Consider the following 25,324-nt stretch of genomic DNA (forward strand, 5'->3'; position numbering starts at 1 on the left):
GTCTCTGCTAAGTGTGTGATAGTTGTTCCTCTGACTATAGCGGGTCCCTGGCCTGGCAGACATAAAGGATAGACTCTGGGGGACTGGTTTATTGTTTGCAAGATAAGGGGAGAAATTGTTTCCTACAGCACAACATATCTTTTGTTTCACAGCTGCTTTTGCCATCTGCATCAAATGCAATCTTTCATAACTTTGTTGATCACATGAAACAGAACATTCAGCTGCCTGTAAGCGTTACTGTTATAGAACTGCTAACTGTTTTTTACTTATTGTTACTGAAACTAATTAATTAAGCTGACCAACAGTTCTCGAAGGTGTGGGAAAAACTGATCACATATTATTTCCACCATGACTATTGCTGACTAATCATTATACCAAAGATACTGGCAACTAATCCAAGATTTGTCATTGGTGTCTTTTCCAATGGGAGCAAATTAAGCAGTGGGCAGAACAAGCAAGGAGTTGGGCAGAGCCAAGCCCGAGCTAGCAAGATTCTGTTGGCGTGTTTTAGCATGTATTTGCATATTTCTGTTAGGGAACGCCCACTCTGAAGTGCGCGTGTGCAATAGAGCCCTACAGTGGAAGTGTCATAATACCCATAAAACCTAGCAGTGAAACAGGGAAATGGTTCCAATCGTTTGTCCACCATTCATTTTTCCCATAGGGAATTTTAGAAACACTGAAAATATGGGCTGTGTTTTGATAACCATTTAAATCTCTTTTGGACAAGTTGACTTTTATCAATATGTTCATCTCTATTGACGCTCAGATCCGAAAATGCAAATTAGCATCAAAGTAGACGTCATGTAAGACTACAAATCCCTGCAAGCTCCTACACATCATCTCTAGCTGACACCTTTGCTGACAGGTATTGTGTCAATTTAAAAGTTGCATAAGACAGTTCACAGAATTGTACATTTATTTAAATGTATTCATTACTACATTTAGCTAACATTAGATGGTTAATCCAGAGATTTTTTACCTTTGCCTCGATTCGGGAGTCATCCAGCTCATCATGGCATTTGTAGTTCTTTATGATAGCCACATTAGCAGCTAATTAGCATTTAATTTTGGGGGGGTAAATACAGGTGAATATATTGATTTAAGTCACCTTGTTCAGAGAGATTTACACGATTATCAAAATGAAACTCCAGGGTAAGTTGACATGAAACACAGACTTTATTTTAAGTGTATCTAAAATCCCCTATGGGATAAATGTAATTGTTGTAAAACGATTGGAATCCTTTCCTTGTTTGACCGCTAGGTTTTATGGATATTATGACACATACTGTGGAACTCTATAACTCAATTCGCCCTTGCACTCCTAAACTACGCAATTTCTTGAAACCTTTGCAAAGGGTGAAGTCTATAAAAGTTAGTGCACTCTGTTTGTAAAATATTCTAATTTTGGTAACAGAAAACTGTATTGAGATTGAATGTTTAATCGATGAGAATATTGGCAGAATGTAGGCAAGGTTTCATCTGGCTCCATCTTCTCCTACTTTCCGCCACTAGACTTTCTCGCATCTCGGCCACTAGACTTTCTCTCATCTCGGCCACTAGACTTTCTCTCATCTCGGCCACTAGACTTTCTCTCATCTCGGCCACTAGACTTTCTCTCATCACCGCCACTAGACTTTCTCTCATCACCGCCACTAGACTTTCTCTCATCACCGCCACTAGACTTTCTCTCATCACCGCCACTAGACTTTCTCTCATCACCGCCACTAGACTTTCTCTCATCACCGCCACTAGACTTTCTCTCATCACCGCCACTAGACTTTCTCTCATCACCGCCACTAGACTTTCTCTCATCACCGCCACTAGACTTTCTCTCATCACCGCCACTAGACTTTCTCTCATCACCGCCACTAGACTTTCTCTCATCACCGCCACTAGACTTTCTCTCATCACCGCCACTAGACTTTCTCTCATCACCGCCACTAGACTTTCTCTCATCACCGCCACTAGACTTTCTCTCATCACCGCCACTAGACTTTCTCTCATCTCGGCCACTAGACTTTCTCTCATCTCGGCCACTAGACTTTCTCTCATCTCGGCCACTAGACTTTCTCTCATCTCGGCCACTAGACTTTCTCTCATCACCGCCACTAGACTTTCTCTCATCACCGCCACTAGACTTTCTCTCATCACCGCCACTAGACTTTCTCTCATCACCGCCACTAGACTTTCTCTCATCTCGGCCACTAGACTTTCTCTCATCTCGGCCACTAGACTTTCTCTCATCTCGGCCACTAGACTTTCTCTCATCTCGGCCACTAGACTTTCTCTCATCTCGGCCACTAGACTTTCTCTCATCTCGGCCACTAGACTTTCTCTCATCTCGGCCACTAGACTTTCTCTCATCTCGGCCACTAGACTTTCTCTCATCTCGGCCACTAGACTTTCTCTCATCTCGGCCACTAGACTTTCTCTCATCTCGGCCACTAGACTTTCTCTCATCTCGGCCACTAGACTTTCTCTCATCTCGGCCACTAGACTTTCTCTCATCTCGGCCACTAGACTTTCTCTCATCTCGGCCACTAGACTTTCTCTCATCTCGGCCACTAGACTTTCTCTCATCTCGGCCACTAGACTTTCTCTCATCTCGGCCACTAGACTTTCTCCCATCTCGGCCACTAGACTTTCTCCCATCTCGGCCACTAGACTTTCTCCCATCTCGGCCACTAGACTTTCTCCCATCTCGGCCACTAGACTTTCTCCCATCTCGGCCACTAGACTTTCTCCCATCTCGGCCACTAGACTTTCTCCCATCTCGGCCACTAGACTTTCTCCCATCTCGGCCACTAGACTTTCTCCCATCTCGGCCACTAGACTTTCTCCCATCTCGGCCACTAGACTTTCTCCCATCTCGGCCACTAGACTTTCTCCCATCTCGGCCACTAGACTTTCTCCCATCTCGGCCACTAGACTTTCTCCCATCTCGGCCACTAGACTTTCTCTCATCTCGGCCACTAGACTTTCTCTCATCTCGGCCACTAGACTTTCTCCCATCTCGGCCACTAGACTTTCTCCCATCACCGCCACTAGACTTTCTGTCATCTCGGCCACTAGACTTTCTCTCATCACCGCCACTAGACTAGGTGGTGAGGGGAAGTTCTAACCGGATGCTTCAGACTTTGGTTTCCCCTGTTGTCTGTGATTCTACTTTCCCCTTTCCTTCTGGTCCAGACTGGCCCGGTCAGACTGTTTGTTCCTTACAAGAGACGCAAGAAGGAGAACGAGCAGCCGACCACTCCAGAGAAGAAGGACCTCCCCCTCCCACCGCCCAAGAACATCACACTGGCACCGGGGGCAACATGTGAGTTACACACACACACACACACACACACACACACACAAATACTCAGCTAAATGAGTCTACTAGGACAGAAGAAGAAGATGACTAATACAACTTTAAACTCACATACTCTTCAGATACCACAGACGGACGTTCTGACATCCTCCCCTTAACCTCTTGAATGAATGGAATGGAATGTTATTTGTTGACATGAAAATGTACAGACTTTAATGCTAGCATTAGATTTGGGGTGAGGTTTCCAGAATTTCTGGCCCAAAAATGAGGTCTCGTTCAGCGGGGACACCAGTTTTTCACAAGTTGGACTACTACTGAGCTAGCCATTGACAGCAACATTGTCCCAGGGGAAATAAAGCTTGTTTGAGTCTCAATCCAGCTCCCTGTTTTCTTATCACTTACCATGGTAATAGTGAGTCTGTTTCCTTTTGTTTATCTTCAGTTGCTGTGTTGAGGTAATTGATTTCTATCCTGCTCTCCACCAAAACAGACTCGTACGTCTTTTGAATTGTTTTATTACCAATATAATAGTTTCCACATTTGTTTTAGATCTACTGCATATTGGACCATATCTTTATGACATTGCATTGTTTTTGGCTGTCAATGTTCTGAGACCAGTTTTTATTTTAGATGATTCACAGCTCTATTGGCCGTATAGCCTAGTGGTTAAAGCGTTGGGCCAGTAACCGAAAGGTTGCTAGATCGAATCCCCGAGCTGACAAGGTAAAAAAAAACTGTCGTTCTGCCTCTGAACAAGGCAGTTAACCCACTGTCCCCTGTCCGTAATTGTAAATAAGAATTTGTTCTTAACTGACTTGCCTAGTTAAATAAAGGTAAAAAAAAAAAAAAAAAGTATATGTATGACATGACACAATGTATTTTGTCTTATAAAAAGTTGTTCCCAAGTCCCACTGACCCAAAACTCAAATGTTTTTATTCTGAAATCAATCAATGCGTTGTCTTTGTCTTCTTTCTGCACTCCAGTCACAGTGTCTCCGTCAGGCCAGATCACCACGTCAGGGACCCTGACCTTCGACCGGACGTCTCCCGGGGACGCCACAGCCCTTCTCTCTGAGGGCACGGCACATGGCGAGGTCTTCACCAGCACAGAAGGTACCTACAGTAGGTTACCACACCACCATCACACAGAAGGTACCTACAGTAGGTTACCACACCACCATCACACAGAAGGTACCTACAGTAGGATAGCCCTCAACCATAGTCAGGCATCCAATTCTCGAAGGTCTTCAGTTGAGAGGATATATCACAGAGTCCCTCGGATTAAACAAAGTGGTTTTGAATTAACAGCTGGATCCAAAATGCATAGCTAACTATTTCCACAAGCAAAGTGGACTCTATAGATGTATTTACCTGGTTTCCAGCGTAACATTTAACATATTGCCCTAAGAAAGCTGAACAATGGTCCTTGAGTCCTCTGCTCTGTGTGTCTGACAGACAGTGAGGGTGGACAGGGTCATGTGACCTGTGGTTGGTAGTGAGTGGTAGAATCCCTAATAGACTGGGCTCTGGCTGCCTGTCTGTGCCCGGCAGACAGCAGTCTGTATACACCCCCTATTAATCATCCTATCAGAACCCAGGGATGCCCGGGCCATGTATGTGTCCTGATTGGTTTGAGTGTGAGCGACGTGCGTTCCGTTCCTCTGTCTAGCTAACGAGCTCCTGGGGGACGCCTCCATATTAACTAAGCGCCTCTGTCAGGGATACCCGTCCGACCGACGCGCTCCACTCCCCGTGTGAAAAATGGCCACAATTACCATTTTAACCTCCCCCTTCTTTCCTCTCCCCATTGATATTCTCCTATTTATTTGCATCCCTTTCTGTCTTTCAGGCTTGCACTGTTCTGTCCTCTCTTAAAGAACTGCAGTTTGCTCTCCGTGGTCTATACTGGATTGTAAACCATTTTGTGCAGAATGGCTGGCGTTTGCTGCTCAGTCACTCTACATTAAGAAGAGGGACTGACCCACGCACTCATCCACCCTCCCTGTGAGCCAGACAGGTATCCAGCAGAGTACTCAGCCAGCCGTAATGGTGTGAGCCGCATCCTCTGTGTGACTGCTGCTAATGTTAAGGTTAATGACGATCTCTGGGCTTAATTAGCCATCTGATTGGTGGTTCAGAGCAGAGCACGGCCCTGACTAGCGTGGGTTGGTTGGCTAGCCAGTAATTCCCTTTCCTGTCCAGTAATGAACTTCTCTAGTTATTTAGTGAACTCTGTGTCAGTGGTGGTTCTTCAGGATGGCAGAGAGAGAGTAGGCCCTCTTGTGAAGCGACTGATGCGAAGCGTTGAATGGTAATGCTGTTATGTCCTTGATAGCTGCCTGGCAGCGACGAAACGACACGCTGCTCTATGAGGATGGTGGAAGATGTGGTTGTGAACACAGACGTCTCAAAAGATGGCGCTGGATGACGTTTCTCTGTTTTGATATTATTGTATAGATTTGTGATGGTGATCCTGCTGTGCTGTGTTGAGTCCATGTCCCAAGTCTCTCTAACATCCCTCCTGTACTTTGTTCCTTCTTTGGTAGTGAACTTATACAGTAGGTCATACCGCTACCCCCTATGTGGTACTTTTAGAATGAGATCATTGGCCAGAAGGGGAGGAGACTTGTATGGAAAGATATTAGAAGTACTTTGTTTTAATCTTGAGTTGTAGTCCCAGTTTCTTAACACTCTCCTCCATCTCCTACCTGCTCATGCGTCCTCCAGAAGCCTTTCTTCCTCCCTGCATCGTGCAGATCCTGGTCGCCCGAGGATGACGGTTGTCAGCAGAATCTGCCTCCGACCGATGCCCCATCCTAATTTAGAGTGCTGCACTGACGTACTGTCATGATCCCCTTTCTCTCTACATAGGCTCTCACACACACCCACACACACACCTCTCATCACACTCTCTTCCCATCGCTCTCTCTTTGTTCCCATCTCGCTCTCTCTCTCTCTGTTCCTCTCTCTCTCTCTCTGTTCCTCTCTCTCTCTCTCTTTTCCTCTCTCTCTCTCTTTTCCTCTCTCTCTCTCTCTCTGTTCCCCTCTCTCTCTCTCTCTCTCTGTTCCCCCCTCTCTCTCTCTCTGTTCCCCCCTCTCTCTCTCTCTGTTCCCCCCTCTCTCTCTCTCTGTTCCCCCCTCTCTCTGTTCCCCCCTCTCTCTCTCTCTGTTCCCCCCTCTCTCTGTTCCCCCCTCTCTCTCTCTCTGTCCCCCCCCCTCTCTCTCTCTGTTCCCCCCTCTCTCTCTCTCTGTTCCCCCCTCTCTCTCTCTCTGTTCCCCCCTCTCTCTCTTTCTGTTCCCCTCTCTCTCTCTCTCTGTTCCCCTCTCTCTCTCTCTCTGTTCCCCTCTCTCTCTCTCTCTCTGTTCCCCCCTCTCTCTCTGTTCCCCCCTCTCTCTCTGTTCCCCCCTCTCTCTCTGTTCCCCCCTCTCTCTCTGTTCCCCCTCTCTCTCTCTGTTCCCCCCTCTCTCTGTTCCCGTCTCTCTCTCTCTCTCTGTTCCCGTCTCTCTCTCTCTCTCTCTGTTCGTCTCTCTCTCTCTCTCTCTGTTCCCCTCTCCCTCTCTCTCTCTCTGTTCCCCTCTCTCTCTCTCTCTCTGTTCCCCTCTCTCTCTCTCTCTCTGTTCCCCTCTCTCTCTCTCTCTCTGTTCCCTCTCTCTCTCTCTCTCTCTGTTCCCCTCTCTCTCTCTCTCTCTCTGTTCCCCTCTCTCTCTCTCTCTCTGTTCCCCTCTCTCTCTCTCTCTCTCTCTGTTCCCCCCTCTCTCTCTCTCTGTTCCCCCCTCTCTCTCTCTCTCTCTCTGTTCCCCCCTCTCTCTCTCTCTCTCTGTTCCCCTCTCTCTCTCTGTTCCCCTCTCTCTCTCTGTTCCCCTCTCTCTCTCTCTCTCTCTCTCTCTCTGTTCCCCTCTCTCTCTCTGTTCCCCTCTCTCTCTGTTCCCCTCTCTCTCTCTCTCTCTCTCTGTTCCCCCTCTCTCTCTCTCTCTCTCTGTTCCCCCCTCTCTCTCTCTCTCTCTCTGTTCCCCCCTCTCTCTCTCTCTCTCTCTCTGTTCCCCTCTCTCTCTCTGTTCCCCTCTCTCTCTCTGTTCCCCTCTCTCTCTCTCTCTCTCTCTCTGTTCCCCTCTCTCTCTCTGTTCCCCTCTCTCTCTCTGTTCCCCTCTCTCTCTGTTCCCCTCTCTCTCTCTCTCTGTTCCCCCTCTCTCTCTCTCTGTTCCCCTCTCTCTCTCTCTGTTCCCCTCTCTCTCTCTCTCTGTTCCCCTCTCTCTCTCTCTCTGTTCCCCTCTCTCTCTCTCTGTTCCCCTCTCTCTCTCTCTCTGTTCCCCTCTCTCTCTCTCTCTCTCTGTTCCCCTCTCTCTCTCTCTCTCTCTGTTCCCCTCTCTCTCTCTCTCTCTGTTCCCCTCTCTCTCTCTCTCTCTCTGTTCCCCTCTCTCTCTCTCTCTCTGTTCCCCTCTCTCTCTTTCTCTCTGTTCCCCTCTCTCTCTCTCTCTCTGTTCCCCTCTCTCTCTCTCTCTGTTCCCCTCTCTCTCTCTCTCTCTGTTCCCCCCTCTCTCTCTCTCTCTGTTCCTCTCTCTCTGTTCCCCTCGCTCTCTCTCTCTCTCTCTCTGTTCCCCTCGCTCGCTCTCTCTCTCTCTCTCTCTCTCTCTCTCTCTCTCTCTCTCTCTGTTCCCCTCGCTCTCGCTCTCTCTCTCTCTGTTCCCCTCGCTCTCTCTCTCTCTCTCTCTCTCTCTCTCTCTCTCTCTCTCTCTCTCTGTTCCCCTCGCTCTCTCTCTCTCTCTCTCTCTCTCTCTCTCTCTCTCTGTTCCCCTCGCTCTCTCTCTCTCTCTCTCTCTCTCTCTGTTCCCCTCGCTCGCTCTCTCTCTCTCTCTCTCTCTGTTCCCCTCGCTCGCTCTCTCTCTCTCTCTCTCTCTGTTCCCCTCGCTCGCTCTCTCTCTCTCTCTCTCTCTGTTCCCCTCGCTCTCTCTCTCTCTCTCTCTGTTCCCCTCGCTCTCTCTCTCTCTCTCTCTCTCTCTCTCTCTCTCTCTCTCTCTGTTCCCCTCGCTCTCTCTCTCTCTCTCTCTCTCTCTCTCTCTCTCTCTCTCTCTCTGTTCCCCTCGCTCTCTCTCTCTCTCTCTGTTCCCCTCGCTCTCTCTCTCTCTCTCTCTCTCTCTCTCTCTGTTCCCCTCGCTCTCTCTCTCTCTCTCTCTGTTCCCCTCGCTCTCTCTCTCTCTCTCTCTCTCTCTCTGTTCCCCTCGCTCTCTCTCTCTCTCTCTCTCTCTCTCTCTCTCTCTCTCTCTCTCTCTCTCTCTGTTCCCCTCGCTCTCTCTCTCTCTCTCTCTCTCTCTCTCTCTCTCTGTTCCCCTCGCTCTCTCTCTCTCTCTCTCTCTCTCTCTCTCTGTCCCCCTCGCTCTCTCTCTCTCTCTCTCTCTCTCTGTTCCCCTCGCTCTCTCTCTCTCTCTCTCTCTCTCTCTCTCTGTTCCCCTCGCTCTCTCTCTCTCTCTCTCTCTCTCTCTCTCTGTTCCCCTCGCTCTCTCTCGCTCTCTCTCTCTCTCTCTCTGTTCCCCTCGCTCTCTCTCTCTCTCTCTCTCTCTCTCTCTCTCTCTCTCTCTCTCTCTCTCTCTCTCTCTGTTCCCCTCGCTCTCTCTCTCTCTCTCTCTCTCTCTCTCTCTCTCTGTTCCCCTCGCTCTCTCTCTCTCTCTCTCTCTCTCTGTTCCCCTCGCTCTCTCTCTCTCTCTCTCTCTCTCTGTTCCCCTCGCGCTCTCTCTCTCTCTGTTCCCCTCGCTCTCTCTCTCTCTCTCTCTCTCTGTTCCCCTCTCTCGCTCTCTCTCGCTCTCTCTCTCTCTCTCTCTGTTCCCCTCGCTCTCTCTCTCTCTCTCTCTCTCTCTGTTCCCCTCGCTCTCTCTCTCTCTCTCTCTCTCTCTCTCTCTCTCTCTCTCTCTCTCTCTCTCTCTCTCTCTCTCTCTCTCTCTGTTCCCCTCGCTCTCTCTCTGTTCCCATCGCGCTCTCTCTCTCTCTCTCTCTCTCTCTGTGTGTTCCCATCGCGCTCTCTCTGTGTTCCCATCGCGCTCTCTCTCTCTCTCTCTCTCTCTGTTCCCATATTTCTCTCTCTCGCTCTCTCACTCACTCACCCATTCACCAGGAAACATTCACACAATTAAGCCCTCGGCAAAGATGGATGCCTGGTTATTTTAGGAGCCGCCTAGTGAAGAGACAGGTAGCCCATCACCATAGTTGATGGTTGATGGTTGAGTGCACCAATAGTTGATAGTGCACCAATAGTTGATAGTGCACCAGGATGTTTCTGGGATTTAGTGTTTGTGTTTTCACCCCAGTTATTAAACAACTACAGGACTGGCAGAATCCTTTTTTCCTTTAACGCATCTGACGAGCCCGACACAAATGATTTTTCTTCTCTCTCGGGAACAGGCCCAGATCCCTGGGATTTGTGTGAGGAGGAGACAAAAAAGGGGCCAGAGGGCAGGCTGCCTTCTGAGAATTCATAGGCGATTGAATAATCCTCCACTTCCTTACATTCTGCTAGCAAACGTGCAGTCTTTGGAGAATAAAATACCTACGTGGAAGATTAAACTACCAACAGGACATTCAAAACTGTAATATCTGATGCTTCATGGAGTCGTGGCTGAACGACGACACTACCAACATACAGCTGGCTGGTTATACGCTGTACCGGCAGGATAGAACAGCGGCGTCTGGTAACACAAGGGGCTGCGGACTATGTATTTTTGTAAATAACATCTGGTGCAAGATATCTAAGGAAGTCTCGAGCTATTGCTCGCCTGAGGTAGAGTATCTCATGATAAGCTATCACACTATCTACCTAGAGTTTTGATCTGTATTTTTCATAGCCGTTTACATACCAACACAGTCAGAGGCTGGCACTAAGACAGCATTGAATGAGCTGTATTCCCCCATAAGCAAACAAGAAAACGCTCATCCAGAGTCGGCGCTCCTACTAGCCGGGGACTTTAATGCAGGGAAACTTAAATCCGATTGATCAAATTTCTATCAGCATGTTAAATGTGCAACCAGAGGGGAAACAACTCTGGACTACCTTTACTCCACACACAGAGAAGCATACAAAGCTCTCCCTCGCCCTCCATTTGGCAAATCTGGCCATAATTATATCCTCCTGATTCCTGCCTACAACCAAAAATTAAAACAGGAAGCACCAGTGACTAGATCAATAAAAAAGTGGTCAGATGAAGCAGATGCTAAGCTACAGGACTGTTTTGCTAGCACAGAGTGGAATATGTTCCGGGATTCCTCCAATGGCATTGGAGTACACCATATCAGTCATTGGCTTCATCAATAAGTGCATCAATGACGTCGTCCCCACAGTGACCGTACAACCAGAAGCCATGGATTGCAGGCAACATCCACACTGAGCTAAAGGCTAGAGCTGCCGCTTTCAAAGAGCGCGACTCTAATCCGGAAGCTTATAAGAAATCCCGCTATGCCATCCGGCGATCCATCAAACAGGCAAACCGTCAATACAGGTCTAAGATCGAATCGTACTACACCGGCTCGTCAGATGTGGCAGGGCTTGAAAACTATTACAGACTAGGAAGGGAAGCACAGCCGAGAGCTGCCTAGTGACACGAGCCTACCAGACGAGCTAAACTACTTCTATGCTCGCTTCGAGGCAAATAACACTGAAACATGCATGAGAGCACAAGCTGTGTGATCACGCCCTCTGCAGTCGATGTGAGTAAGACTTTAAAAACAGGTCAACATTCACAAGGCCGCAGGGCCAGGCGGACTTCCAGGACGTGTACTGCGAGCATGCGCTGACCAACTGGCAAGTGTCTTCACTGACATTTTCAACCTTTCCCTGTCCAAGTCTGTAATACCAACTATGTTTCAAGCAGACCACCATAGTGCCTGTGCCCAAGAAAACTAAGGTAACCTGCCAAAATGACTACCGACCCGTAGAACTCACGTCTGTAGCCATGGTGCTTTAAAAGGCTGGTTATGGCTCAAATCAACACCGTCATCAGGTTGAGAGCTTCAAGTTCCTTGGTGTCCACATCACCAATAAACTAACATGGTCCAAGCACACCAAGGCAGTTGTGAAGAGGGTACGATAAAACCTATTCCCCCTCAGGAGACTGAAAATATTTGGCATGGGTCCTCAGATCCTCAGAAGGTTCTACAGCTGCACCATCAAGAGCATCGCTGCCTGGTTGCATCGCTGCCTGGTATGGCAACTGCTCGACTTCCGACCGCAAGGCACTACAGAGGGTAGTGCGAACGGCCCAGGTCCTGCCATCCAGGACCTCTATACCAGGCTGTGTCAGAGGAAGGCCCAGAAAATTGTCAAAGACTCTAGCCACCCTAGTCATAGACTGTTCTCTCAGCTACCGCACGGCAAGCAGTACCGGAGCGCCAAGTCTAGTTCCAAAAGGCTTCTAAACCGCTTTTACCCCCCCAGCCATAAGACTCCTGAACATCCAGTCAAATGGCTACCCACAGTATTTTCATTGCCCCCCCCCCTCTCTTTACATCACTGCTACTCTCGGTTGTCATCTATGCATAGTCACTTTAATAACTCTACCTACATGTACATACTACCTCAACTAACCGGTGCCCCCGCACATTTACTCTGTATCGGTACCCCCTGTACAGTGGGGCAAAAAAGTATTTAGTCAGCCACCAATTGTACAAGTTCTCCCACTTAAATAGATGAGAGAGGCCTGTAATTTTCATCATAGGTACACTTCAACTGTGACATTGTAGGATTTTTTATGAATTTATTTGCAAATGATGGTGGAAAATAAGTGTATTTACTTTGCAAGTTCAATTAATAAACTCTAAAATAATTATTTCATTATGCATTTAATGTAAAAAAAATCGTAATTGAAAACGTATTCTTTTTTTAATAAGCGAAACCGAAACGACCTCAAAAAGCTCAACAATAGTACACCTTTGTTTAGTACTGTGAGAAGCCAAAAGCATATAGACCAAAGCACTCTGTGCCTGCCTGATGTCTTTGTTTAGTGGATATACCAGGGCTCTCCAACCCTGTTCCTGGAGAGATACCCTCCAGTAGGTTTTCAATCCAACCCCAGCTGGAACTAACCTGAGTCAGTTGATCAACCAGCTAATTATTAGAATCAGGTGTACTAGATTAGGGTTGGAATAGGAACAGAGTTGGAGAATCCTGGTATAGACTGATGCACTCTCGGTCTGCTTGGCATGCTGTCTTTTTGTTTTCTTTGTTGTTCTCTCTGGCCAACTAGTTAGGATTGCACTGTACTGTCTGTTCTAGAGTCCTCTTCTCAACCCCTGATGCATCTGTCTTTTCAAGTGAACAATGAGGAACTAAGTTTGTTGAGGGAATTATTTCTCTCCTCTCCTAGGAGTGTTTTTGACTTTTATTCCCTCTGCAGTGGATGTTATGGGGCATTGTGCACCTCCAGGACATTGATCCTCTAATCAAGGCTTTACAGGTGGAGATCACAGGTGTCACTCTTCTCAGGAGTCTCTCTCTAGCCGTCCCTCTCTTTTTCTCTTTAGCTCTTGAATTCTCGCACACTCACTCTCTCTCACTTTCTCTCTCCTCTTCCTCTCACACTTTCTCTCTCCTTCTCTTCCTCTCACTCTCTCTGTCTCGCTTTCTCTTTGCTCTCATTCTGTATCTTTTTCTCTGACTTCCACATTTCTCTCTGTTTCCTTCACTTTCTTTCTCTTCCATATATTTATCTTGTCTCATCCCCAACTTTTTATAGCTCATTTTCCTATTTTTATCTCGCTCTCTTGTTTGCTCTCTCTCTCTCTCTCTCTCTTGCTTTCTTTCTCTCAGCATCCTTATATAATTCTGTATTACGATGCCCCAACACAAACAGGCCGTCCATCAACACAGCCGGAGTGATTGTCTCAGTGCTCTGGAAACTGCATACAATCAGTCTGTTTGCAAATATAGCCTTTTGTCTGTAGCCGTGCTGTGTGCAAGTGCATTGATGTACTCCCTGCAGATCTTTTACTCAAGCGTACACACACACCCGCATGCATGTCTACACACACCAGTGGCGGTCGGTGCCTTTTAAGATGAGGTCTATTTATTTATTTGTGTATATATATGTATATTTAAAAAAAAAAATAATATGAGCAAGGTCCTATTTCTATTACAACATATTGGATTACTGTCATTCATTTTCCATTCACCCAGTTCAATGTGACAGGTTAAGGCTACTTAAATTATCCCAATACTCATCATGAGGTTGCTACAGCCTATAAATTAAAGTTTACACAGTACGTGCACACAAGTCAAGATAAAAATTTGAGGTGACAGTGACACATGGACAGACAGTGACACATTCAATATCGCCTTGCACACTCTTGCCTGCATCTAGCTGATCTAGGGTGTAATCATTAGTCCAACAGTTGCAAGCGTTTCTATTGGAACAAATTCAGGTATGTTTATACCCGTTTTGTTCTGTTTGCTTCCGCTTAAGAAAAGTTTTTCAACAGAGTTGGCGGAATGAATACACCCCTAATCATATGCAAGCAGTTCACTTATATAGAAACATACAAACAGCTCGTTGTATTCCTTCTCGCATCTACACGCTCTCCTCCTCTCACCTTTTCCTGCACAACACATCAGCTTTTTGTGACCAGGCCAAAAAATCTTTCCAAGCCATACCTTCATATCATAACTGCTATACACAGCCTACATCGGTGTCACCATATTAGCTAAAGTAACATCATAGTCAACATAGCTAATAGAACTAACACGTTAGTAAACCTGTTACAATCATGCAGTACAGTCAGTAAGCAGTTTAACAGTTACTCCTGCGGCTCCGGTGGCAATAATTTAGTAAAACCAAAAGCTTACCTTGACTTGAAAGAGTTCCAGTGTTTTGATAATCATAGCCAGCTAGCTAACATAGCATCCCCCTGTTTGAGCCAGGTGTTTGAGTAGGCTAAACTAGAAAGCTGCATTTGCTAGATAAGTGAGAAGAGAAAAAATTCGGAAATATCTCTCTTTCTCCACCTTCATTTTTGAAGAAATTAATTTGTTAGCTGTAGCATATGCTTTCAGTACTAGGTACATGTCAGTTCATGCTGCAAGAGCTCTGATAGATTGGAGGATGTCCTCTGGAAGTAGTCATAATTACTGTGTAAGTCTATGGAAAGGGTTGAAAACGGAGCCTCCTAGGCTTTATATTGAAGTCAATGTACTCGGAGGAGAACGGAAGTTGGCTGTCCTCCAGCAACACCATGGTGCTACTCTACAGAGTGCTGCTGAGTCTACTGTAGACCTTCATGGCTAAACAATTTGTTTGAATTATTTGTTGAAGTGAATATATTTAGTATAGTTTTATCTAAAAATTATAACTTTTTAAATGTTTCGCTTTGAAAAATAAATGAAATTCACTGAGGAGGATGGTCCTCCCCTTCACCACACACACCTTGTTTGATAGGTGGAAGATGTTAGCCGTTTGAAGGGGAAAAACCTTGTTTTGAATGAACAATCACAAGCTTGCATCACACCTGGTGATGTGATATGATGGGACTGGTCATTGTTGATTATATTTCCTTGCTCAAATGAATGTCCTCTTTTCCACCCCATGCTTTGTATATAGAGTGCATTCAGAAAGTATTCAGACCCCTTGACTTTTTCCACATTTTGTTACATTACAGCCTTATTCTAAAATGGTTTAAATGAAATGTTTTCCTCATCAATCAACACACAATACCTCATAATGACAAAGCAAAAAGTTTTTTAGAAATGTTTGCACGTTTATTAAACAGATACCTTATTTACAGATGAATTCAGACCCTTTGCTATGAGACTCAAAATTGAGCTCTGGTGCATCCTGTTTCCATTGATCATCCTTGAGATTTTTCTACAACTTGGAGTCCACCTGTGATCAATTCAATTGATTGGACATAATTTGGAAAGGCACACACCTGTCTATATAAGGTCCAACAGTTGACAGTGCATGTCAGCAAAAACCAAGCCATGAGGTTGAAGGAATTGTCCTTAGATCTCAAGAGTCAGGATTGTGTTGAGGCACAGATCTGGGGAAGGGTACCAAAAAATGGGCCTTGGTTAGGGAGTTGACCTAGAACCTGATGGTCACTCTGACCGAGCTCTAGAAGGTCAGCCATCTCTGCAGCACTCCATCAATCAGGCCTTTATTGTAGAGTGGCCAAATGGAAGCCACTCCTCAGTAAAAGGCACATGACTGCCTGCTTGGCGTTTGGCAAAAAGCACCTGAAAGACTCTCAGACCATGACAAACGAGATTATCGAGTCTGATGAAACCAAGATTAAACTATTTGGCCTGAATGCCAAGCGTCACATCTGGAGGAAACCTGGCACTATTCCTACTATTCCCCCCTCATCAATCTACACACAATACTCCAAAATGACAAAGCAACAACAGGGTTTTAGAAATTTTGCAAATGTATAAATAAAATAAAAAATCACATTTGCATAAGTATTCAGACTTTACTCAGTACTTTGTTGAAGCACCTTTGACAGGGATTACAGCCTTGAGTCTTCTTGGGTATGACGCTACAAGCTTCGCACACCTGTATTTAGGGAGTTTCTCTCATTCTTCTCTGCAGAATCTCTTGAGCTCTTTCAGGTTGGATGGGGAGCGTATGACTGCATGCAGGGTGCGTGTTCGTGTGTGTCTTGAGCCTCATCTCATGCTGTGTGTGTGTGTGTGTGTTAGGGCTCCTGTGATGTATGTGATGACGCTTGTCGCTCTCTGTCCTTCCATCTCCCTCTCTCCCACCCGAGTAGATGGAGCTTCTTTGTTTAGACTGTTGTTGCTCTTTGTCTGTTCTGCTGTGCTCTCTGGTACAGTTGGAGGAAGATGAAAGCCCACTAGTGATTTATCTCTCCAACGCTGTGCTGCTTGGTGGAACCCTATGATTATTAAACCTTTCCCTGAGCCACAGCCACAGACCAGTGGAGGCTCCTCAGAGGAGGAAGGGGAGGGCTATCCTCCTCAGTGAATTTCATAAAAAATGGTAAAACATTAAAGTTAACCTTTTTAGATAAAACTAAACTAAATATAATCACGTGTCACCAAATACTTGTTATTTTGCAAAGAAGGTCTACAGTTGCCTCAAAAGCACTCTAGGGTAGCACATGGTGTAGCCGGAGGACATCTAGCTTCCATTCTCCTCTGGGTACATTGACTTCAATTCAAAACCTAGGAGGCTCATGGTTCTCGCCACCTTCCATAGTAATTATGACAACTTCTGGAGGATGTCCTCCAACCTGGAGGATGTCCTCCAAGCTCTTGCAGCATGAACTGACATTTTGTCCACCCAATCACAGGATCAGATAATTAATCTAGTACTAAAAGCATAAGCTACAGCTAGATAGCACTGCAGTGCATAAAATGTGGTCAGTAGTTGACTCAAAGAGAGAGACAATAGTTTTAACAGATTAATTTATTCCAAAATGAAAGAGACGCAAGAGTATTTTTTTCAGGGTCACTTACTTAGCTAGTAAATGCAGCTAGCTAGTTTAGCCTACTGAAACACCTCAAAGAGAGGGATGCTATGTTAGCTAGCTGGCTATATTTTTCCAACACAACACTGGAACAGTCAAGGTAAGCTTTTGGTTTTACAAATGTATTGCCACCGGGGCCCACCGGTGTAACTCTTACTGACTGTACACTGTAACCTTACTGCTTGATTCTATCGGGTTTACTAACATGTTTTTAAAAAATGTATCCTTTATTTAACTAGGTAAGTCAGTTAAAAACAAATTCTTATTTACATTGACGGCCTACACCGACCAAACCCGGATGACGCTAGGCCAATTGTGCGCCGACCTATGGGAATCCCAATCACGGCCGGATGTGATACAGCCTGGATTCAAACCAGGGTGTCTGTAGTGATACCTCAAACACTTGGGAGCCCCGAGTGGCGCAGCGTTAGTTCTATTAGCTATACTAACTATGATGTTACTTTAGCTAATATGGTGTAGGCGATGTAGGCTATTGTTAGCGGTTTTCTTGGAAAGGTTTTTTCGGCTGGTCACATACAGCTGATGTGTTGTGCACTTAAGTCCAAAAGCGAAGGGAAGAGGTGAGAGGAGGAAAGCGCATAGACGCGAGAAGGAATACAACGTGGCTGCTATGAAAGTGAACTGTGTTTAAGTGTGAACAGGGGTGTATTCATTCTGCCAATTCTGTTGAAAAACAAAGGGAACAAAACAGGGATAAACGTACCTGAATTTATCCAATAGAAACTTTGCAACTGTTGTAATTGTCTCTCGACTTGTCTGCACCTACGTTGTAAATGTTCATTCATATGCTAGGTTGTAGCAACCTCATGAGTATAGGGAACATTTGAGTATCATGAAGTAGTCTAAACCTGTCGCTGTTACATTGAACTGGGTGAATGGAATATGAATGACAGTCATCCAATATGCTGTAATAGAAATAAGGACATGCTCATGAATATTTTTTTTGTCCTCATGTTAAAAGACACTGACTGCCACTGCCACAGACGTATCTCTCCTCCTCCATGATGCTTGGACAGTGGGTGGGGCACGCAGGCTTATCTGGCCTAATTTTCTCCCTCGTTCCACCCACGTTTCCCCCCCTTTTCCAGTCTTATTTTGGAAGCATAAAATAAGGAGTCATGTCAGAAGTTACTAGGTGTGGGGGTGATCGAGGTTTGAGGAAGGGCAGCTATTGTTGGGGTTGACATCATTTCAGAAGGTAGTTTTTGCCCTGATTCTTTTATTTTTTTCTGGTTTACATATTAATTGGACGACCTAACATTCTTATCAATCGCTATTATCAACAAATACACATTTAAATGCATATATTTGTTTTCTGTCAAACAATGTATTGATTGTTTGTATGAATACCAATGCCCTTATTGAAAGTATATTGGTTCATAATCCATATTCTACATTCCTTGCCTCAAATAATTAAGAAATGATTATTGAATACTCTCATTGTACGTTTGGAATGGAAAGGTTTAATCTAACCCCTCCCTACAGTGTTGACAGCGCTACCGGCACTGGCCATGGCCCCCCAGGCCAAGGTGGAGTCTCCATCCTCATCCCCGGGGCTGGTGAACGGCGGGATGGAGGTGTCTGGGGTCAGGGAGGGCCAGAGGACATGGCTTTACCTGGAGGAGACGGCCAACAGCCTGCTGAGCACGGTGCAGCAGCTCAAGGCACTGATCGACCAGGCCAAGCAGGCCTGCCACTGCCAGGCAGGCCATGATGCCTTCAGCCAGGACAAGATCCACGGCAGCAGGAAAGAGGTGAGGGGACTGGAGGAGACCCTGGTGGTTAGTCCAGGGTCATGGTCATTATGGCACAATGTAGTGAAAAGTTTTCGCACTGTAGCATTTTCTTCTGTTTTGTGTCTATTGAACATGACCATGGGGAAATGCTGGGTGTCTTGAGGTGTTTAAAAAAATATATATATAGTTTGACTTCTATTTGCGGTCTTCCCTCCTGCAGTGTACACTCACCCAGCCCTTCCAGAGTCAGATATCATTCCAGCACCCAGATGACCCAGAGGGGAAGAGAGGCTCAGAAATTACAGAGATCATCATCAAGGTACACGGAGAGACCTCTTACTCTCTTTCTCTCATTTTCCCTTTCTCTCTCTCTCTCTTTCTCTCTTTCTTTTTCTCTTGGCTGTGTTCCATTCAGTCCATTAAAGAGAAAATACTATTTTATCCAGGTCTCCCCTTGAAGGATAAAACTGTCAGAGCTGGTTGAAATATCATGCCTGCTACTTCACACACATAAACAATATAGATACGAGAGAAACAAACAACCTTGAAGCTACATGACTTATCCCACCTGATAGCATTTGTTAGATAGAATGGGGGAAAGGGAAATGTAACCCTGGTATCATATCAACAAAAAAGCCAGCGGTGACATTTTGTGCCTCTTGGTTCCCCTGGAGAAGCAAACCTCTTCTATCATGCTAAGTATGACCTGCGTTATCTGATTTCCAGTTCATTTTCAAATCAATTCTATCCCTTTTTTAGATTGTAATTCGATTCCATTCTGTGACTTTCTCTCCCACAGCAAATGTGCGTGAACTGTGGACGGGAGGCCATGAGCCAATGCACGGGATGCCACAAGGTCAACTACTGTTCCACCTTCTGTCAGAGAAAGGTAAGACTTAACCCTCTACAGACCGTGTCACTGAACTAAGTTGTCAGGGGTCGTGTCAGCTCGGCTTCATTTCGCCTAGCGTTCTGCAGGGCATAAAAGGTCTCTTAGGACCCATGAACATGTCATCAAGTCTGTTGATTGGATCACAGCCCACCACCCTCCCCACTACTGATCCCTCGTTAGTGGTGGGGGTGTGATTCAATCTAACAGCCTACTCTTAGGAACCAAAAACAGGCAAAATGAGGGAAAAACATTACATCCTGAAATTGTGTCGAGATTGAATCGCCCCCTCAACTCACCCACCACTGACCACTTGTCTCAGTCCTTTAGTCTGCCTTATTCTTATTGCAGGACTGGAAGGAGCACCAGCACAACTGCTGCCAGACCAGTGGGGCTGTGGTTGTCCAGGAGGAGGTGCCCATGTCAACCATAGACATGGACAAAGTCAAGGTCTAGCAGGTATAGACACTGAAAACAGATTCTGTAAAAACAGCAAAGTCCTCCTTTCAATACCTTGGAGACTTGAGCATGGCCTCTCATTCAGAACTCAGCCAGCTGGAATTTAAGTGCTGCTGCTGCTCTTTTGAATACATCAAAGATAGTTGTTAGACTTTGTCATGTCCCTAGAGCATGCATTTGATGATAGCTGGGATTTATTTTACACCAAACAGAGGTTTTGCAGTATGCTATTACATTGTCTCCTGTCTGAAGAAATAAATGTGAAGATTTTGACTCCTGAAAACACAACATTACAACCCGGGACCTCTGTCAATGTGTTTCCTCTAACAAATGCAGCTCCGAGGCCTGTGTGCTTCAGATGATCAAGTATTTGAAGAGTAGTGATTGCTTCCCTCAACCCACACTGGTGTCTAGATTTGTAAATGTATCGATTACTGAATGACTGTACGTTTCAAATGTAGTCCACTACCAGGGTTTAAAAACACAGAATGCCTGTTGCCGAAAAAAGACTTGCTCTAACAATACATTTATTTTATTTAACATGTTTTATGTATTACATTGGCTCTGTCCTACGTTGAATGGAGCAGGACAGGCTGGTAAACAACAGTAGGTTGGTTATACACTGCTCAAAAAAATAAAGGGAACACTTAAACAACACAATGTAACTCCAAGTCGATCACACTTCTGTGAAATCAAACTGTCCACTTAGGAAACAACACTGATTGACAATAAATGTCACATGCTGTTGTGCAAATGGAATAGACAACAGGTGGAAATTATAGGCAATTAGCAAGACACCCCCAATGAAGGAATGGTTCTGCAGGTGGTGACCACAGACCACTTCTCAGTTCCTATGCTTCCTGGCTGATGTTTTGGTCACTTTTGAATGCTGGCGGTGCTTTCACTCTAGTGGTAGCATGAGACGGATTCTACAACCCACACAAGTGGCTCAGGTAGTGCAGCTCATCCAGGATGGAACATCAATGTGAGCTGTGGAAAGAAGGTTTGCTGTGTCTGTCAGCATAGTGTCCAGAGCATGGAGGCGCTACCAGGAGACAGGCCAGTACATCAGGAGACGTGGAGGAGGCCGTAGGAGGGCAACAACCCAGCAGCAGGACCGCTACCTCCGCCTTTGTGCAAGGAGGAGCAGGAGGAGCACTGCCGGAGCCCTGCAAAATGACCTCCAGCAGGCCACAAATGTGCATGTGTCTGCTCAAACGGTCAGAAACAGACTCCATGAGGGTGGTATGAGGGCCTGACGTCCACAGGTGGGGGTTGTGCTTACAGCCCAACACCGTGCAGGACGTTTGGCATTTGCCAGAGAACATAAAGATTGGCAAATTCGCCACTGGTGCCCTGTGCTCTTCACAGATGAAAGCAGGTTCACTCTGAGTACATGTGACAGATGTGACAGTCTGGAGACGCCGTGGAGAACGTTCTGCTGCCTGCAACATCCTCCAGCATGACCGGTTTGGCAGTGGGTCAGTCATGGTGTGGGGTGGCATTTCTTTGGGGAACCGCACAGCCCTCCATGTGCTCGCCAGAGGTAGCCTGACTGCCATTAGGTACCGAGATGAGATCCTCAGACCCCTTGTGAGACCATATGCTGGTGCGGTTGGCCCTGGGTTCCTCCTAATGCAAGACCATGCTAGACCTCATGTGGCTGGAGTGTGTCAGCAGTTCCTGCAAGAGGAAGGCATTGATGCTATGGACTGGCCCGCCCGTTCCCCAGACCTGAATCCAATTGAGCACATCTGGGACATCATGTCTCGCTCCATCCACCCATCCATCCACGTTGCACCACAGACTGTCCAGGAGTTAGCGGATGCTTTAGTCCAGGTCTGGGAGGAGATCCCTCAGGAGACCATCCGCCACCTCATCAGGCGCATGCCCAGGCGTTGTAGGGAGGTCATACAGGCACGTGGAGGCCACACACACTACTGAGCCTCATTTTGACTTGTTTTAAGGACATTACATCAAAGTTGGATCAGCCTGTAGTGTGGTATTCCACTTTAATTTTGTGTGACTCCAAATCCAGACCTCCACGGGTTGATAAATTTGATTTCCATTGATAATTTTTGTGTGATTTTGTTTTCAGCACATTCAACTATGTAAAGAAAAAAGTATTTAAGAATATTTAATTCATTCAGATCTAGGATGTGTTATTTTAGTGTTCCCTTTATTTTTTTTGAGGAGTGTATATAAAACACACAATGACAAATCAATGACCTTGTTGATTGTCCTCTTGCTTGTTCCCAATGACTGCCTGCTGTGAGAGATTACGGGATGTAATGACCTAAATAATTCTGCAAAGTCACATTGATTTCACACGGCTTGTCATTTTAACATATTTTCTATGTAACTTGCAACAAACCCGCAAACTGAAAATGCATTTCAAACCAGCTTGCTTTGAGTTTGACTGGGTGAAAATATGTTTTGATTACATTACACAGCAATACAGTCAATGCATTTTCAACACAATTTTAATTTGTACATTTCCACAAGGATATTGACTTGAGATGGTGAATGAACTTTGCCCTGAGTCAGGAGGTCATGCAGGGCAAGAGTTGTCTGACACATAGGCAACTGCCATCCACCCACCCACTGTCTCTGTCGACATCATCGTTAAGTATGTTACTGCCATGGTTATTATTTAATGAATGGTGGACATGATTGCGATTATCTGAGCTTTTCTCACTGATAGCTGTCAACTGCCACACAGCTGCACTGATGTGGATTAATCCAATGGATTAAAGCTGTCAGGTGACTGGAGGAGGGGAGGATGTGTGTGCTGCATACAGTACGACCCGCTGTCTTTCTGTGAAGACCAACAACATCACTACTCACCGGAGAACTAGTATGAAAAATGAGGGTCAATTTGAGACTGCTGTTCAGGGATTGGAAGAGTTTTGAGACCCACAATGACCTACACAACTTTCTGGGGGAGTCCTCCTGACTTCCTGTGGCCTCTGGAGGCAGTAATCACAGTAAGCCCAACAACCAAGTTTTTGGGAATGAAAGGTTAACCTTATCCAGTATATTAATTTGACAGGTATGTCCGTTTCAATGTTTCAGATACAAAGGTCAGTCATGTTCTCTTGTGAGGTCACCTCGACACATGCTGTTGTCACCAATGTGTTCTTTCACTCTCCCTTTCTGTTCCTCGTTTAGTTAGATTAGAGAACTAACCAAATAGAATGACTCATGGAAGAAAAATGTTCCTTATGCAATGGAGCACTGCACGATGACCCCGGCCTCAGCTCTCCAACACTGAGCACACAGCCTTGTCTTGTCTGGCGTTGTAATCCCCTGCATCTGTCAAACTCACACGTCACTCGCCGTATCAGGCATGAAATGACTGCTGCTGTACCGCACCGTGGCTGCCCAACCACCACTGGGCTGAGCCTGTGTCCACGGCACAGGGAGGGGGAGTGGAAGGAAATTAACAGTGGTTCTAAGCTGATGCCCTGGACTGAGCCACTCTGTTGAGTTTGTCCCATTTGGTATATTTGACAAGGACTTCAGCTGCAAGGAAGGGGAGAGGGTGAAGGTAGAGGAGAAAGGGGGAGGAAATTGCAGATGGGCCCATATGGATGTGGTGAGACAAATAACCTCTACCCCACCTCTACCCCTCTCCACTTTCCAGCTCCATGGAGGATGTGTAAGCCCTCTACAATGTTTTCCCTTCTCCCCTCTAACCCCTAATGCTTTTCTCAGGGTAGATTTTAAAAATAATTGTGGAATGTTGCACACCCCAAAAGCACCCAAGCTAGTAGCTTAAATCAAAACGCTTATGAGAAACCTGACCAGAGGAAATAACCCTGAAAGACTACTACTATTGGGTCGTTTGGCGTTGTTATTTGGAGCCTTGTATTAGTCTTTCAAGATGAGGTTCTGGTTGGGGGTTATTTGTCAATTTTCTAGATCTGGAAGCTCCTATGAATTCCCTCTGTCATGTAATGATTCTCTTGTATGCCTCTGATCAACACCTATCCTTAAAATAATTTTAAAAATCATTGTTTATTTGCATTTGTCAATTTCTTTGGGTTGGGTGGGTGGGGGTTACAGGTAAAATATGAATGTGGCAGTGCTGGCAACACTAGCTGCAGTAACCCATGGGGAGGGGGTCACACTCAGACATTCAGAGAGGGGGTATATTATTGTGACCTTGGTGGCACAAAATCGAAGTCTGACTGCATGGAGATGCTTGGGAATATGGTCAATACGTGGGACTGTATTGTGGGTGTTTCAGGGAAAAGGTGTACATTTGACCTCCATCATCTAGGATGTGACAAGGGTTAATAAAATCTCAATTTCTGCCCATTTTTTTTGCGCGGTCTTGCAGGCCTTCTCGTGCAACTGTGCATTTGTAAATCAAGTGCATTTGTAAATCGAGACCTTTCTTGAGGTGGGCTCTGGGATGGTGCATTTGTTGAGAATGTGAGCTTATGGTTGTGTGGGAGGAAAGGGTTGAGTGTGTGTATGTGTGTATCCCACAACTGTTGCGAAGGAGTAAAAGATGTTAGGGACAATAGAGGATGATCCACAGCTATATATAATACAAATCGAGGTGAGTGTGATGGAAATGCATTTGGCAGTTGATCTACTTCAATTCGGTAAATGGCACTGCTCTTTTCAAAGGATGGATCCCAGTCGGTTCAGGACTATGGGATACAGGCGGTCGAGGGTGGTCTGCCGGGCATTGGGATGACAACCCAACTCGGGATGAGGAGGGCTTTTAGCGGGTGGAATAGTAGGGACCAATTGGAGGTTTACTTAGTAGCAATGCAAATATCATGGTACAGCTACATAGACACTCAATCATCATGTTACTTTTTAATGGTACGTTTACAAACATATATTTTGATAAAAATAATTGAAAGTTGTCTCATTATGGTAAGTGGTGAAATAAGTATAGCCAGTTACAATTGTAATGGCCTAGCAGATAATAAGAAAAGACAATCAGTATTTACCTGGCTAAAGGAGAAGGAATATAATCTATTGTTTACAGGAAACCTATTCAACAATTTTAGATTAAGTTTTGTGTAAAAATAACTGGGGGGGGGGGGGTGAAATATAATAATTTATTTCTCCCGTGGGCAAAGAAATTCAAAAGGGGTGATGGTTTTAATTAACAATACTTTTGATCCAAATGTGCAAATTGTCCAAACAGATCCTCAAGGTAGATGGATTATTTTAAATATGTTATTGGACAATAAACAAATATGGCTTATTAACCTATACGGTCTAACGAATAATGATCCAAGCTTCTTTGAAAATGTATATAATTTATTAACTCTACAAGCAACACTAGACTCTATTATTATGGTGGGAGATTTTAATACAGCCTTAAATACCTCTATGGACCGGAAAGGAAATCACACTACAAACTATCACCCTCAGGCACTTAAGGAAATCATGAATGTCATGGATATATTGGA

General features: G+C 45.6%; 1 protein-coding gene across 2 annotated transcripts in view; it reads left to right on the forward strand.

Moving 5' to 3' along the window:
• The window catches only part of LOC139406463 (DEAF1 transcription factor), a 30,721-nt gene extending 6,822 nt beyond the window's left edge, over positions 1-23,899 (forward strand). Inside the window, exons 8-13 of one of the 2 annotated variants that reach the window (XM_071149075.1) lie at positions 3,193-3,322; positions 4,301-4,429; positions 18,285-18,553; positions 18,756-18,854; positions 19,335-19,424; positions 19,776-23,899. In XM_071149075.1, coding sequence (XP_071005176.1) covers positions 3,193-3,322; positions 4,301-4,429; positions 18,285-18,553; positions 18,756-18,854; positions 19,335-19,424; positions 19,776-19,880 — 822 coding nt within the window. In that variant the 3' untranslated portion in view covers positions 19,881-23,899. Of the gene's footprint in view, positions 1-3,192; positions 3,323-4,300; positions 4,439-18,284; positions 18,554-18,755; positions 18,855-19,334; positions 19,425-19,775 lie in introns of both variants that reach the window. The other variant, XM_071149074.1, reaches the window with a different exon arrangement.
• The last annotated feature ends 1,425 nt before the right edge of the window (positions 23,900-25,324 follow it).

This window comes from Oncorhynchus clarkii, chromosome 4 (genome assembly GCF_045791955.1).
Source record: "Oncorhynchus clarkii lewisi isolate Uvic-CL-2024 chromosome 4, UVic_Ocla_1.0, whole genome shotgun sequence".
NCBI classification, from domain to species: Eukaryota; Metazoa; Chordata; class Actinopteri; order Salmoniformes; family Salmonidae; genus Oncorhynchus; species Oncorhynchus clarkii.